General features: G+C 42.5%; 2 protein-coding genes across 7 annotated transcripts; one reads left to right on the top strand and one right to left on the bottom strand.

The window, feature by feature from the left end:
- Positions 1-1,186: 1,186 nt before the first annotated feature.
- Positions 1,187-10,067, bottom strand: LOC123182530 (acylamino-acid-releasing enzyme 1). 6 transcript variants are annotated; one of them, XM_044595139.1, is made up of 18 exons: positions 9,842-10,067; positions 9,101-9,276; positions 8,708-9,020; positions 8,384-8,605; positions 8,071-8,295; positions 7,665-7,739; positions 5,490-5,628; positions 5,239-5,390; positions 5,071-5,153; positions 4,862-4,983; positions 4,681-4,759; positions 3,732-3,900; positions 3,266-3,326; positions 3,039-3,161; positions 2,141-2,338; positions 1,914-1,982; positions 1,555-1,631; positions 1,187-1,470 (listed from the first exon to the last, which is right to left on the bottom strand). In XM_044595139.1, the coding sequence occupies exons 2-18, from the start codon at positions 9,243-9,245 to the stop codon at positions 1,404-1,406; spliced, it is 2,319 nt and encodes a 772-aa protein (XP_044451074.1). In that variant the 5' UTR covers positions 9,246-9,276; positions 9,842-10,067; the 3' UTR covers positions 1,187-1,403. The 6 variants fall into 6 exon arrangements, with proteins under 6 accessions (XP_044451074.1, XP_044451072.1, XP_044451073.1 ...); XM_044595137.1 differs by having other exon boundaries at positions 9,101-9,267; positions 9,882-10,064; XM_044595138.1 differs by having other exon boundaries at positions 9,101-9,267; positions 9,842-10,056.
- Positions 10,068-10,123: 56 nt separating this feature from the next.
- LOC123182531 (pentatricopeptide repeat-containing protein At5g08510) lies at positions 10,124-12,040 on the top strand. Its single transcript, XM_044595141.1, has one exon. The coding sequence runs from the start codon at positions 10,174-10,176 to the stop codon at positions 11,758-11,760; it is 1,587 nt and encodes a 528-aa protein (XP_044451076.1). The 5' UTR covers positions 10,124-10,173; the 3' UTR covers positions 11,761-12,040.
- Positions 12,041-16,174: the final 4,134 nt, after the last annotated feature.

The following is a 16,174-nucleotide window of genomic DNA, read 5'->3' on the forward strand; positions in this document are numbered from 1 at the left end:
TACAGAACAAATTAAATTTCATGTATTCATTATAATTACTCTTAATTTGGAGAGCAACTGTACAGTACAGAACATTTTAGAGTAACCTGTAAGTCTAATATTTACTATTAACTCTACTATTACAGATGCTATTTCAGCATAGAACAATGCTACTAAAGTAACCTGTAAGTCTAATATTTACAGTACAGAACAATGTACTTTACTATTTAAGCACAATAGCAAAATCAAGGAAAAAGACAAGGTCATAATCCCAAATTGTTATTGTAATTGAACTAATTTGAGAGTGCAATACACTGAGTTACTAGTTACTGTAATTGTCCTATACTAGTCACTACAATTGGACAAACCCTAATCCCCAACTGGATAAACAAGAAGATGAACAAACCCTAAAAATCCCCAATTGGATAAACCAGAGCAGGAAGAGGACAAGGGTACTTACAGCACGCCACCAAGTCCATGCGTCAACTCATGGCTGCTGCTAGGGTTCGCCACCCACTGCTGCGCCAACCGCAACCGCTGCTCCATGCTGAGTAACATCGACTCCTCCTCGTCGTCGGTCGAGTACGCGGAGCTGGAGTCGTCGCCGCCATCGCCGTCGACGCCAGCCGTTCCGCTAGGAGGCCAGAACGACATCTCACCGCCGCCGTGGACGCCCTCGCCGCCGCCTGCCGGAGTCGCCGACGCCATAGACTAGGGTTCGAGCGAGTGAGGAGAGGAGGTGCGGCGGGGGCGAGCTGGTGCGACCGGACCGGGTTCGAACCGGCTCGTCCTAGTCAGCGCGCGGGCACGCGCCGATTGGCCAGCGTGGCACCTGACGGGTGGGCCCGAGCTGTCGGATCGAGCGTCAATACGTATAAATACGCGTTTTAGCCTTATTTGAAAAAACCTGGAGCAATCATGGTACTGACATGCAAAGATTAGCAATCGTGGTACCAATCTGCATGTGATGCCCGAATTATGGTACTTCTGTGCAATTAACTCACTGAGACTCAAGCTCTGTTTTCATTCAGGATCGTCGTATTTCTATTTTTCCAGAAGAAATAAGGTTTCTTTCTGTTGAGCACTGGTATTGCTTGTGTTTCGGTTATGTAATTTTGGTAATTAAGACCTAAGATTTGCAGCCTTGGGGATTAAAGAGAAAGTAACTTTTGCAGTGGAGTAGCAATGACAGATCCAAGACTCCCAGTGAGCTCTAAAATGCATCAGCTTTATTTTTGGAATCACAAGTTCTAATCCATACCAGTACCATTAAAGTAGCACCACAAGTCCACAGAAGATATTATTTACAAGAGTTGCCAGTCGAACACTACTTTCATGGCACAGGTTCCTCTGACCTAAATTACAACCATTTATCCACCAGAATGAAAAATACAAGGAGATCATTGTGTTTAAGAGCCCAATGCTTATTTGCTCATGTACTTCTTGAACCAAACTCCTATGTTGAGGAAGCTCTCAAAGTCGGACTGTGGCCTGTAAAGAGAGAAAATTTGATTTAGTAAAATGTTTGGACACATGCATAGTAATCGTAGTGAGTAAATTTAAGTTTGGACAAACTTGTCAAGTCCATGAATATCTTCTGGGAAGACAATAATTTTGGTGTCAACCCCCCTCTCCTTCAAAGCCCTTGCATACTGAAAATGTTGCAACAACAGTTGTTAAGTATAAGTTGAATTGAGCTTGCAGCATGAACAACACAACAATGACGGTCATGGGGTTTCTTTCATGAAAATGATCTGAGCTGTCCAAACACGCACAAAAGTAGTGGAACTAATACTATTATTACAAGGACTCGAAAACAGCCGCATGTACCCTGTTTTTTTATGAAAACGCAAAGCTTGCCGAATCTATTAAACAGAATAGGATCTGCAGAATCATGTAAACTTTGAAAAGTACACAATTGCACATGGATGTACCTGTAGGCCATTAGAAACAGGAACACGGAGATCTTTTGCTCCGAGAAGAAAGAGTGTTGGTGTCTTAACCTGCAGATGTGATAATATATATTGTCAAGCAATTGGTTTCTGATAAAAGAGTCCTAGCAGTACATCTCTTCCTTTGCACGCATAAATCCGAACCTTTTCCTCAAGCAAAGATTTCAGAAATGATTTTCATACGAATGTGCAACCGACTAATTATGTACCTTGGAAATATGTGATATTGGTGATTTCTGGTAAAACTGAGTAAGAGTGTCCGCCAAAGGAGATTCCGTAAAGCAGTTTTTCCCTTCTTTTCCATAAACCTCCAGAAAGCACCAATCAGGGATATCAGTGGTACCGACCATCAATTGTAAGTTACATACTGGATTTCGAGCAGCTGCTGCAACAAATGTTTCTGGAGCCTGCATTCCAAGAAATATGCCCATGACAAAAACACGCTAGAAAACATAATGACTAACATCATGTGATATATGAAGTCTATGTGCCTTGAGCTTTTTAACTTCTGGACCAAGTTCCAGGAGGCGGTATTAGTTTCTTGCAGGTTTTGGCAGTGAAATGGTCTACAGTAACATCCAAACCCAAATTGTAGGGATTGGCCAGGCATCAGGGCCTGGGGGTTATCCTGCCTCAGCATCTTAATTAACCATGTGTGTTGAGAATGTTGTAATGGCGTAGCCAGGGCCTTGTAACTAAAACTCTTTTTATCGACGCGTTAAGACACAAAGCGTATTGCGTTTTCTTGACTCCAACTTGTGGATTTCAACAAGAAAATGGCAGGACATTAAAAGGACACCAAGGGCATTTCTGTATGGACTATTCTTTAGTACTTGAAGCAAAAATAGGCTAGAATTGGTGAAATCACCACAACTCAGTGTAACAGGAAAGAAACCAGTGGCTGTAGCTTCAGTTTGCTGAATATTGATATTCATCAGAATTCAATTTGCTAATGAAATCTGATTATCCAACTGACAGACGTTGAATTGCATGATAAATTCTGTTGAGAATATAAACTGTGAGCAAACAAAGTAAGCACAAAAAGACCGATAAAAGAATTAAGCGCCTAGAGAAATAATTAAGAAGAAAGAAGGCAGTCAAGAAAACCTGGCCGATCAAATGTGTTGTCAAGAAACCTCCATGTGAACCTCCAACTACAGCTACTCTAGATGCATCTATTAGTCCTCTCTTTTTGACAAAGTCCAAAGCTGTCAATACATCATTCACATCCTGTTCATGAGCATTTAACCAATTGCACATAAGATCATAGATCCGTCGTGATAATTTTGACATCTAGGGAAAATTATCTTAAACATGGAAATAATTAATAGCACCTGAGAACCAATATTGCCAGGAAGAGATTGCAATGCTTCTTCTCCAAACCCCAACGAGCCCCTAAGTAACAGAGTAGTGTGTGCAGATATTCTGTGTTAGTGTGATGCAGAACTAGTTAACGTTCAAAATACAGAACCATGGAACTCAAAAGGATTGGCTTTGCAAAAGGAGTCAGCAGCATGCGTGCATATCTTCATAGTTGGATTAATTAGAAGCATGGCACTGCCATCTCTTTGGATTAAGAGATGGAATAACAAATCTCTAGTCCCCTAAGCATCACCATATGTTCCTCCTTCGGCCGTTGATATCCTTCACCATTTTTTTTGGAACAGTGATCTCCTTCACCTAGAGCTGTCCTAGCCCAAAGCATCACCATACGATCTCCCGCTTGATGGATACCCCATGATGAAACATGGTTCATGACAAATCATTTACAAGATAAATACTCATAATTTCAAGGCTCACCTGTAATTTACAACAAGCAGGTTATATCCCTGTGCATACAGAAAAGCCAAGGATCTCGAATAGCTTGATGGGTAGACACTGTGAGGGCCACCATGAAGAACAACAATCGTTGGACTACTTGCTGAATCCTTGCCAGACACAAAAATAGCCTCAAAGGGGAGCTTAGCACCTGAATAGAGAAAATATAACATTATCAAGTGAGAAGAAAGGCAAGGGGAGAGAGAGAGAGAGAGAGAGAGAGAGAGAGAGAGAGAGAACTCATTGTTGACAACAAATTACTAAAAATGGAAGAAATGGTGGTCAAAATGAATAAAAAATAATTGAAATTTGTTAACATGGCAGTGAGGTGCAATGCACGTCTGCTGAAATCACTTGTGAACCCACTTGAGAGTGAAAAGTGGACTGTTTCAATAGTTCAAGGTTGCACTTTCAGAGTTCAGGGTTGAAGGTGAAGTTTTCCTACTGAAACAATTAGAGCTTACTAGTCCAAGATATACAGTTGGGTGTTTGATCAAATTGTAAAGTGAAATACTGAGTGAATAAGAATGGCATTCATGCATACTAGTCCAGTGAAAGTTTCGAAGGAGAAAATATCAGGCATTTTAAAAGTAGCAATCTCGATAAAGGATTTCTTAGAAATTGTCTATTATGAGCCAAGCAGATGACCAAAATAGAAGTTGGACTATCATGAACTTTACAATCTTCTCTTCGATGAAGCATTCCAGTGAATCATTTATTTAATACAACACAGTTACGTCATGCCACACCCACAAATCACGATATATATAGCATTCTACTCATTGCAGTAAAAGGAGGATCACTTCAGAAAGGAATAAACAGAAGAGTATCAACTTCATACGAAGTTACAAAAAGATAATAAAATCATAGCAGATTTCTGTAAAATTGGTGAGCAGTAAAAGGAATATGTGGTGTTGAAGTTGTTGCATACCATCTGGAAGTTTGTCAGAAGGATTGCTGACTGGGATTTTGATTACACTGAACTTATGATCGGCTAACAAGGAGCTGACCTGTGAAATAATCACAGAAACACGTAGTTTGCGCCATCAAATCTTCTGTATGAATTCAGTAGTGGCGGAGGATGGACTGAAAATATTATGTTTAAGTTAAACCTTATCAGATGGCTTCGGAAATGGAGACGAAATTTCCTGCCAGTCCCACTGGCAGGGCTTGTCTGTGTGAGAATCTTCAAATCCATAGTACATTTGAGGCAGCGTTACAAGGCTGCTGGAAACTGGAAGGAATAGAAGGCACATAAATATGGAAATTTAGCTGATGGAAATATGAAGTCTGCTTTAAAACCGTAGGAATTTAGGGTTACCTGCAAGAATGTTATTATTGTCAAGTGCGAGAACGTTCCAGGAATAATCTGAATCCTGCGGACTAACTCTTGAGACTTCGCCGCTGGAGGGACATAGTGAATTCACGGATAAATAAACGAGTTAGCCATATGAGTTTAACAATAGAACAGGTAGATGTGTGTAGTTACCTCGCAACGTTGATAGAAAGTATTACTTCCTTGCTTCCCCAAGCAGAAGATAAAATCATAGTCCGTCCATCAGAAAGCCATGGAAACCGAAGTAAGCCAGAGCAGTACATCCCAGGGAAACACCCATCTTGAGGGCTCATTACAGTGGGTACCTAAATAATAACTAATGTATTAAGCATGTGATATTGGACATCCAGCACTTCTTATCCAAAGGTATATATACTTAAGGAAATGGAACTGCGTCATTATACCACATCAGAAACACTGAGGCTCCCCTCTAGTTTGCCGTCGGTAGGCCAGTCAATTTTATGCATTGAATTTGTGGCATTGTGTGCTCCACTATCCACAGCACTCTTTGCTGAGATGAACACAAGATACTTCCCATCCGGGCTGTGCAATAAAAGCACTCATTATTAAGCATTACAATTTATTGATAGCGTAAATGCATCAGAAACTTGACATAACCATTCTTGCATAGTAACAAATAACAATAATAATAAAAACTGTTTGCGGTGCACAAAGATTCATACTACTGTGGCCAGGTTCTACAGCAACAAGAAGGAAATATTGATGACGTTAATTTGGCACGACCATATTATGTATTTTCAAATTGAAATTACACCAAACAGGGATTTATTGTTGTTTGAATAGTGACAGGCAAGTCCCATTACAACTCATTAAAAGACAAGCACATACACTCAATAATGTGCATGGTCCATCTATTGGTGTGGCTTGCATTGGGAAAAGGAGTGACATAGTGTTATCAGTGTAATTTCTAACCATATGTCATGCACATGTTGCCTGGCAGCATGGCAGTAGACGTCCGTCCGGTTATGGGCCATCAAGACCACATATATAGGAGGCCAGTAGCCGCAACCCGACAGGTTGCTGGAGTTTTCTTAGTCAGTCCGGATTTTATCTTAGTTAGTTGTAACTTGAAATCGATGAATACTGGGGGAATCAGTCCCTAAAACAGAGCCCCAAATCAGTGTTACCTGTGCTCTTGCTACTAACACTAAGCTTGAACAAGAGAATCCAGAAGATGGATAAAGGGGCTTCCTTTGGGCGGGCATAGCGCCCGCGAAGAGCAGCCACTACCACGTCAATTGGGTCAGGGTGTGCAGCCCCTCCACTTGGGGGGTTGGTTGTTCCGGTCCTTGCCAGGGTGGCGATCAGCCTCAGGATCCGATGGCTTTGGACGATGCACGCTGACCCCTCCATCCTTGGAGGGTCTGGACCTGCAATTTTCCTGGGATGAGCGTGATTTGTTTGCCGGAGCATCTGCCATATTCTGGGGGGATCACTGGATCGACGGTCATGCCATGTCTGGGTTTGTGCCTGAGCTACTGCTTCTGGTTTCAGGGCGCACTAGGAAGCGGCGGAGGTTAGAGACGCCCTGATAGATCGCCGTTGGATCTGGATCTCGGGCATAAGGGAGGCCTTATGTTCGCCAGTCTTATGACAGTACATCCATGTCTGTCGGATGGTGCGCAGGGTGCAGCTTCCCACCTCGCCGGATGTCCTCCAGTGGCGCCGGACCCTGGATGGACACTTCCAAGAGCTCCTAGGACGCCCTCTTCTAGAGAGCAGTCAGCTCGAGCACTTGGAAGCAAAACCGGAAGTCGTGGGCTCCCCCAAGGGTTAAGTTTTTCGTGTGGCTTAATTTTCAAGACCGTTGTTGGACTGCCGAGCGACCAGCGCATCAAGGCCTGCAGCAAACACCTTGTAGAGTATTATGTGACCAGTCGGAGGAGACGATGGCAGTGGCACATCTCCTCACAGGCTGCTCCCTTCCACACACGGTGTGGCATGAGTACTGGACACGATCGATGGCTTGTTCAGCCATCACGTGGGATGACTTCATGGACTGGTAGCAGGAAACTTGCCTCTACGTCCAGACCTTCGCCGGAAGGGTGCGTCCTCTGCATCATGCTAGTGGCATGATGCATATGGAAGCATTGCAACGCGATCATCTTCGGCGACGCCCGTCTCAGCCTAGTTAGCCTCGTCGAGGAAAGCCAGGGATTGGGTGATGGCAGGCGCGAGCGGTCTTGCTACCGGCAGAAGCAGCGACTACTTTTTAGTGCGTCGTGTTGTATCACTGGGTGTGCCCCTCTACGGGCTAGTTCAAACTCTTCTTTCTACCTGTGAACTGAAACACAAGGCTTTTGCGTTTTTTGGGGAAAAAATAACACCCCCCCACACCCCCCTAGCCATTGTCATTCGGTTCTCCTTTACACGGTGTTTATCCATGTTATGTGCTAACACCAATGCTAGAAAAATGCTGGCCTAAACAATCTCAATGCAAAAGAGAAAATAAAGAGGAAAATCTAAAATATGCAGTGGTGGACCTGTTGTTACTTCCAATACATCTAGTTGATCCTTGTGACATAAATTAACACCATTGAACAATGGGAGTCACCTACCTGAACCGTGGGAAAAAGGCACTGCTCAAGTCTGCTGTTAACTTGACCAGAGCTGCAGTATCACCCTTATTGGAGCTGTTACAAAATAGAAACAGGTAATCAGAAAATAAAATAACCTTTCCCTGGAAAAATGAAAAAAAAAAATCTGTGCTTTGTGAGCCATGCTGCATATGGCAGTCTTTCCTACAACTAGGATGATGAGGAAGTAAAAAAAATATGTAACCAGTCTTGTTAACTTGTACAGAAAAGATCTTTCAACATATATTTGATTGCCAGTGTTTAAGGTAAAACTGGAAAAAACATAAAAATTAACACAAATTCCTCAAACATATAAAAAATGTGCATCTGGCAACGGGTAAGAAGAGCAAAATGAATAATTAATGTTAGCAAAGACAGATATGCTCACTCAGTAGATGGTTTGTCAGCTTCTTCCTTGAAAGGATCAGCAGCAGCATACAGAGCACAAGGTCTGTTATAGCAGTATTTGATACCAAGTTTCCTTGGTGTCTCTTGGAAACCATTATCATCTGACCATGCCACAAAAACCAAACTATATGAAGACGATGGAGCCCAAATCACCTGGCCAGCACTTAACGATCTAGGTATACCCTTCAATGCTCGTACTTCACCACTGCAGCGGAAAGTTTCCTCAGAACACCACAATACAGTATATTGTACACTTTCTCGAATTTATATTTTTACGTCAGCCAGAAGCATACCTAGAGATGTTAGCGACGAACAAAGCAGGTATCCTTTTGTTACTATAGGTTTCTCCCCAGCTATCTTCTATATCCCCTTGTCCCTTCCAGCTCCTGAAGTCCTTTTGAGACGAACCTTCCTTCTTGTAACCTGAATCATTGAACTCTGGCTTTGGTTGAGGAGGCTCCTCAGCAACATAAGCTATAAGAGTCTCTTCCTGGTTCCATGAAATCCCTTCAAACCTACATTTACAGCAATGCAAAGCACATATCAGAGTTACAAAAGTAAAATGAAGAAATGCTCGGTGTCGCAAAAGGGATAAACAAAAGAAAGAGGAAATTTACCATCCATCAGCGTACAGCGACCCATGAACAGATCGTGCAACATGTATTTCGTTCTCCAACTGACAGGGCCCCCAAATCTCTAATTTTGTAGGGGAGTCATCATCCTCAGCATTCCGTACTAGCAGAAGCTTTTTGCCGGACGGTGATGGAACGACTGCTGACACTCCACTCATTTCAACCGGGAAGGGAGACCACTGGAAACTTACTGACTTTGAGGAACTTTTTGAAATGTGAGTATTTAGAAGGAAACTCCTCTTTTTGTTGGCCAAAAGATCCGACTGGCTAACAGAAACCATTGCCCTGGATGCGTTTTCTTAAAATTAAACAACCAAAAAGAAGAGTGAGAAATTTGAAGTTGACAAGAAGTGGATATGTAGCAATAACAGTCCATACCATCTTTGGAAGTGAAGACCCAAGCCTTGCCAATGCTGGGTATCTTGACGAATTCTTGCAACAGCTTGGACTGGGAAGCGTACTCATCCACCATAGAAGGATCCATCCCTGAAGGCAATCCTTGCGAGGGATGGGCAGAGGCCATGGCTTTTGGACGCCGAGATACCCTGCTGTTGCTGTGTAGTCAGTCAAAGAGATTAAACTGGCTACAGAACCCAAAGTGAACCAAATAGGAATAAGATGAGGCAGACTGAAATCCTGAGTGGGTTACTATCAGTCAAGTCAAAAAAATTAGCATCTCTACGGCATGCATAGTTAATTTCCAAGGCATGGACTGTCAGTCAAAAACAAAAACAAAAAAATAGAACTCGCAGGCAGGTCTTGCTTTTTATCGGCCAAAAGGATTCATCGGTTTAGGCCGCTATTGATTCTGTTCTAATAATATACAGTACTAGCATATTTTGTTTCTGAACCGGAGGCAAAGATCTACACAGGAAATTAACATTAAGTAGAGCAAGTTGAGGACTGGATTGTGGATTGCTCCCATCGTCCGGGCACACTGCGACTGCGGTGCCCTTATAATTTGACAGAATCACGGGTATTAAGATTAACAAGAAGTATATTTTACGGAGGGAGTACATCAGACTGTAAACAGGCAGCAATCCAAGAACGCATCCCCCTGGGCTGCATCCAGTCCAAGGCAGCAAAAGAAAAGAAAAGAAAAGAAATCCAAGAACGCACCTCGCCCTGGCCCCTCCCAAAAGAAGATTCTCGGAGTCACCTGCGCCGCAGAAAAGTCGGAGCGCGAGCAGAGGAGGAGGCCCAGAGGAATAGATTCGCGGCGGAGGCGACGGGGCAGGAGGAGGCGTAGGCGGCGCGGATTCCCGAGCATATAGCGACCATTATAGTGGTTGGATTTTGGGTTCTAGTGCTGGTTTATTATCATCCAAATATCATCTGCTATTCTATTATCCAATAATACCCCGACATGTTCTATTATTTACGCTTTGCCCCCTCAACGTGTGTCACAGTAGTTATTACGAGGCTCGCGCGCCGTGGGCCCAGTCAGTCAGATGATGCTGCACCCGCTTGCCCTGTCCTCCAGCTCGCTCCTCCGCCTCATCAAGTCGCTCTCGCCGGCGGCGCCGGGGGCGCTCCTGTCGGCCGCCGCCATCCACTGCCTCCTCCTCAAGCCGGGCCTCCTCCACGCCGGGGCGCACCTCCCCACGGCCCTGCTCACGGCGTACGCCGCGCTCGGCCGCCCGGCGCACGCGCGGGCTCTGTTCGATGAAATGCCCGACCGAGGCCTCGTCGCGCGCACCGCCATGGCGCGGGCCCACGCGGCGTCCGGGCAGCCGGCCCAGGCCCTCCGGGTGTTCCGGGGCATGCTCGCGGACGGCCTCGCCCCGGACAACGTTGCCCTGGCCGTCGTGCTGGCCGCGTGCCACTCTCGCACGGTGGCCGCGGGAAGGATGGTCCATGCTTTCGTCGTCGTCAGCGGCATCGAGCCGGACATGTTCGTCTCCACCCAGCTTGTCAGGGTCTACGGGGAGCGCGGGGAGCTTGCGGTCTCAAGGAGGGTGTTCGACGACATGCCGGCGAAGAGTGCCGTTGCCTGGAACGCCATGGTGCATCAGTATGTCAGGAATAGACATGCGGAGGCTGCGTACCAGCTCTTCCTTGCAATGCCGAGGAGGGATGTGGTGTCGTGGAACACGGTGATAGCAGGGTATTGCCTGGTCGGCCGGTGCAGGGAGGCGTTAGGCTTGTTCCGCCAGATGGTGTCTCCGTCCTCATGCCCGGTGCACCCGAATGGGCCTACAATGTCCACTGTCCTTGGTGCTTGCGCAGCTGCAGGGTGTTTGGAGACTGGGATTTGGGTCCATGCGTATATTGACAAGAATCGGATGAATGACAGTGGCACACTGGATAGATGCTTGATAGACATGTACGCCAAATGTGGAAGCATTGACACGGCCTTGCAGGTGTTTGAGAAGGCACCTGGGAAGAGGGACCTCTACTCATGGACAACAGTGATTTGTGGACTGGCGATGCATGGTCGGGCCGCTGATGCCTTGCGGATGTTTCACATGATGCAAGATGGTGGTATGCGCCCTGATGATGTTACTCTCGTCGGGGTCCTAAATGCGTGTGCACATGGAGGGCTAGTAGACCAAGGCCTTGACTACTTCTACTCCATGCAGGAGAAATATGGAATCACACCCAAGATTGAACACTATGGCTGCATGGTCGATCTTCTCGGCCGCGTCGGGCGACTGCCAGAGGCATACAGGATGATTAAAACAATGCCAATGAAACCTAACATGGTGATATGGGGAGCTTTCCTGAGCGCATGCAAAGTCCATGGCAGCTTGGAGCTTGGCGAGATTGCGGCGGCGGAAGTTACCAGGTTGGATCCGGATGACCCTTGGGCAAGGGTGATGATGTCCAGCATGTATGCAAAAGCCCAGAACTGGAGCGGCCTCGCCAGGGAGAGGAGGGAAATGAACAGCCTGCAGATGAAGAAGACTCCAGGGTGCAGCTCGGTCGAGCTTGACGGTGAGGTGCATGAGTTTGTGGCTGGTGGCAGCCAGCATCCTCTGCATGCTGAGATCTGTACTGTGCTGGAGTTTGTCGAGGCGCAGTCACATACAGGTTGAGGCACGCAAAGCCCTTGTGCTGGGGTTTTCTTGCACGCGAGCTAAGGGTGAAGATTATTGAGCCTTTGCCTTTCAGTAGGTGCTGTGCTGTGCTCCTTCCTATATTTCTTGATGGAGGGAGTAATAATCATGAAGCTTGCAAGGATGACAGGGAACCACCCTGTCTGACCATGTGGGTCACATGAAAAACAGAAATATTTCCTTCATAGGGTGGTATATAGAGCACCCTGATTGGTGATTGGTGATTGCTGATGACTCAAGATGACTGGAGAAAGACAGTCGCAAAAAAAAAAGATGACTGGAGAAAGAAGGTAATAGTGAGAAAATGAAAATATGACTGAAGCTCATTTCAAAAAAAAATATGACTGAAGCAGGGCTGGTAACTTCAGTTCTACCATGGGAACAAGCAATTGCCCAAGTGTTGCCTGGTCGAAAAGAGTGGCGATCGATGAGACAAAACCTGACCTAGGGACACGTACGTTCTTTATCACTGTCATGTATTTCTCCTATGAAATCAGATCTAGGCAGTCAGGGGTGCTGGAGAGCAGACCAAGTGCACGAGCAGTTTGTCGCCCCGGAGCAACTGAAGGAGCGCCCTCCCAGACGCTAGTACCGGACTGGCCCAACTTCCTTGTTTGTTCGTTTTTCATTTATGTTTCTTCATTAATTCGTTTTTTTTTAATATTTGTTTGTATTTTTGGAAAAAATAATCTAAATACACGTATTCCAAAACTTATTTGACTTAAAACAAATCAAACAATGTGAATTCTAAAAACATTAACGCAGTGTAAAAAAAAATGTTAGCGTAATTTTTAGAAAATGTTGACAGCTTTCAAAGTAATATTTGTGACAATTTAAAATGTTTATGCGTATAAAAAGAATGTACGTGGCACTTTTAGAATATATTTATAAAAATTAAAGAATGTTTCTCTAGTTTTAATAAAATGTTTCGTACCATTAAAAAAATGGAAGTACATTCAAACAAAATGTTGACATAATTCAAGAAATATGTTCGTGACATTTAAAAAATGTTTGTACAATGTAAAAGAATGTTTCAATCACTAAAAAAAGGTTTCAACGTGTGTTTGAAAAGTTGTTTAACACGTACTCCCTCTGTCCCAAAATAAGTGTCTCAACCTTAGTACAACTTTGTACTAAAGTTAGTACAAAGTTAAGGCACTTATTTTGGGACGGATGGAGTATTTGAAAACAATGTTCAAAGCATGTGTTTGAAAAAAATGTTAACCATGCATTTAAAAAATGTTATATTTATATAAAAAATTAGATGTACAAGGAAAATGTACAATGTGTATGAATAAAAGTATACATCAAAACATATTTAAAAAAATATTGATCATGTATTTGAAAAAGTTTAAATGTGTACGAAAAATGTGTATGGAAAAATTAGACATACGTTTGGAACAACCCCCCCCCCCCCCCCCCCCCCAAGAAAACCTGGAAAAAGAAAAGAAAGTCGATGCAAAACAGTGAAAAATACCGATAAAAAATCTCAGAAAGAACAACTAGGGCGCAGCTATAGTATTGGCCCGGCCAAACAGCGTCGCACTGTAGGCAAGATTTATTAGGAATCAGTTCAGGTGATACATGGCTCAAGCGTGCATAATGGCCGCGGCCTACGATTTCATATTTACACTTATAGCGAGTGTACGCCCACTCCCAACGTTAATGTACAGTGAATTAAATAGGACGTCCCTTTTTAGCTCTTCACACCGAATTCGAATAAGGTTCCCTCAGGTTATATTTGCTGGTTTCTCTCTATTTTACTTTGGTTTTGTTGGTCGGTTTTCTATTTTTGTTTATTATTGTTTTAGTTTTTTTCTTCTTCTTTTTTCATTTTTCTAGTTGGGCTTTGATCTGTTTCTTCCGGACAGTTTTGGGAAGCTACTAAAAGTTGATGATCATTTTTCTATTTTGTTTTTCATCTGTTTTGTTTTAGTTTTATTAATAATTTGAACTTTTTAAAATCACAAACTTGTTTTAAATTCATGAAATTTCTTAATATTTCACAATTGTCTTTCAAATTTGTGAACATATTTAAAACTCATGAACTTTTTGCAATTCGATGATTTTTTAGATTCATAATTTTTAATATTCATAATTTTTTTCAAACTCATGAAATTTTTTTAATTAGTGAACCCTTTTCAAATTTGTGATTTTTCAATTTGAAAACCGATAACCATTTCTCTTCTTTATAACAGAGCAAAACGAAACAAAGCAAGCGGACGCATGCGTGGGCAGTGAGCGAGCAAGCGAAACGACTGGTCCACCCTAAGTGAGCAAGGCAGTCATAAATGGGGCACAAACTCGCGCCATGGCCGCTAGAGCGTTATGCGTTGCTTTGGCGCCGGCAGCGCTTATTAGGAGCTCTTGCGCGGCTATCCCTCACTTTGAGCAAACCATGTAGCTACTCACATCAAGGAACTACTGTATTGCTTTCCTTCATTTATTTGTTTTGTTGGTTTTCTTTCATATTTTTTTCAAAATATTCTAAATACATATACTTTAAAATTAATTAATTAAACATTTGTAAAAATTGTTAATCAAGTATTAGCAAAAATGATAACGTCGTGCAAAATATTTATTCTTGTAACTTTTTAAAAAGTTGGTGACCTTTACAAAATGTTCAAGCATTTCATAAATGTTACATGAAACTTTTTTAAAATCTTTCTACAATGTGAAAAAATGTTCACATAATACATAAAAAATGTGCATGCATTTAAAAATAATATTGGTAACATTTAAAGAAATATTTATACAATGTAAAAAAGTATTCAGTATTCAAGAAATGTTTCATGCCATTAAAAAATGTTGAAAATGCATTTGAAAGTGTATTAAATGTATTGGAAAATGTTCCAAACATGTATGTGAAAATGTACGTTGTTTATTTGGAAAATGTTCAATGTGTATATGAAAAATGTTCTTGTTGTATAAGAAAAATGTATAATATGTATTAAAAAGTAGACACGTGTTAATAAAAATAATGAGAAAAGGAGAAAATAAAAATAAAAACAAAGAAAGCCGGGGAAGAAACATAGAAAAATGAAAGAAAGAATATGGTACATAAGCTTCTGAAACGTCTTCGGTGAGACGGAGTACCATCCACAATAGGTGAGATATAGCCCCAATGATACATATGTATGGGCCATACAAAATATGTATGGACCAATAAAACCTGACATATGTATGGGCCATAGAAAGTATACTTCCAATTGCCAGTGCATCCATCTTTTCATGGAGGAGACCTTTTTTTTGGGAACAACTATGAGGGTTCACATTCCACAAAGGATTTGTAAGCTAACTTAATTAAGTGGGGTGGCAGGGTTTTAGAGAGACAGAGGTGGCGACTGGATATTTTGTCAATGTTCTCACCTTGGCAGTCATTTTGATGCTCAATGTGAGGGGATCTCAGACCTAAGAGTATTCTTTTTGTCAGCATCTTTGTAATATGCTTTCACGAATAAATTCTCTGTCTCCACCGTGATGATGCCATGGAGACAAAGGTGTTTGTATCCTCGTAGATCCGTCTATTCGGATTGATGTGTTTATGTATTGTGTCCTATTGTTTTTGTTGGTTTGATATTTTAGAGTGTTAGGGTTGTGGTGAAGATCTTGTGGTTCGACGGACTGCATTTCTATTATCTCTGGCCCTAGTCCGTTCATCGATGATCATGACTTCCCAACTATTTGGAAGGGCAATTCAAGGGGGCTTTCAAAAAAATTATTGGTAATCAAGTTCATGCAGGTGAACAAGTGGCAGTCTCGCTCCTCAAGTCCAATTGCAGTATGTTTACTGAGTCTTATATGTAATTTTTCTTGCAAAGAATGATACCACGGAGAAGATATCTCCAAGTGATTTAGTTTACTTTGTGGGTTTCTGGATTTTTAAGTTGATTTTTTTGGATCTTGGATCCAAAGCATTGGACATGAAAGTGTTACAAGTATGAGTAAAGTTACAAGTGTTTCTTATTTTTTGACTTAATTAATAAAAGATAAACATCCCATTGTTGCATGAATGTCCTAGAGTGATTCCAGTGAGATTGATTATATGAAACCTAAATGTTGAGATTACTAATACAAAAATTTAAAGTAAAAATACATATTGTTTGTTATATAGTTGTAAAGTGTGTGTTGAGGTGAGCATTTTTTCCATGGATGGTTACATATTGAGAGAGATTTGTTATTGAGGATTACCGACTTATTTAGGTGATAATATAGGATTACAACATAATCCTAGAAAGAACTCTAAAGGATTTTAAATTACAAACTAGTCCTTCCAATGCGCACATAGGACCTCTGATGTGAAACGCGACCGACTCCTAGTGCTCTTGCGGATCGTATCAGAAGCGGAGTCCCGAACTCTGTCGATCTTTGGCCTTAGAGCATCTCCAGCCGC

Source organism: Triticum aestivum, chromosome 1D (assembly GCF_018294505.1).
Source record: "Triticum aestivum cultivar Chinese Spring chromosome 1D, IWGSC CS RefSeq v2.1, whole genome shotgun sequence".
NCBI classification, from domain to species: Eukaryota; Viridiplantae; Streptophyta; class Magnoliopsida; order Poales; family Poaceae; genus Triticum; species Triticum aestivum.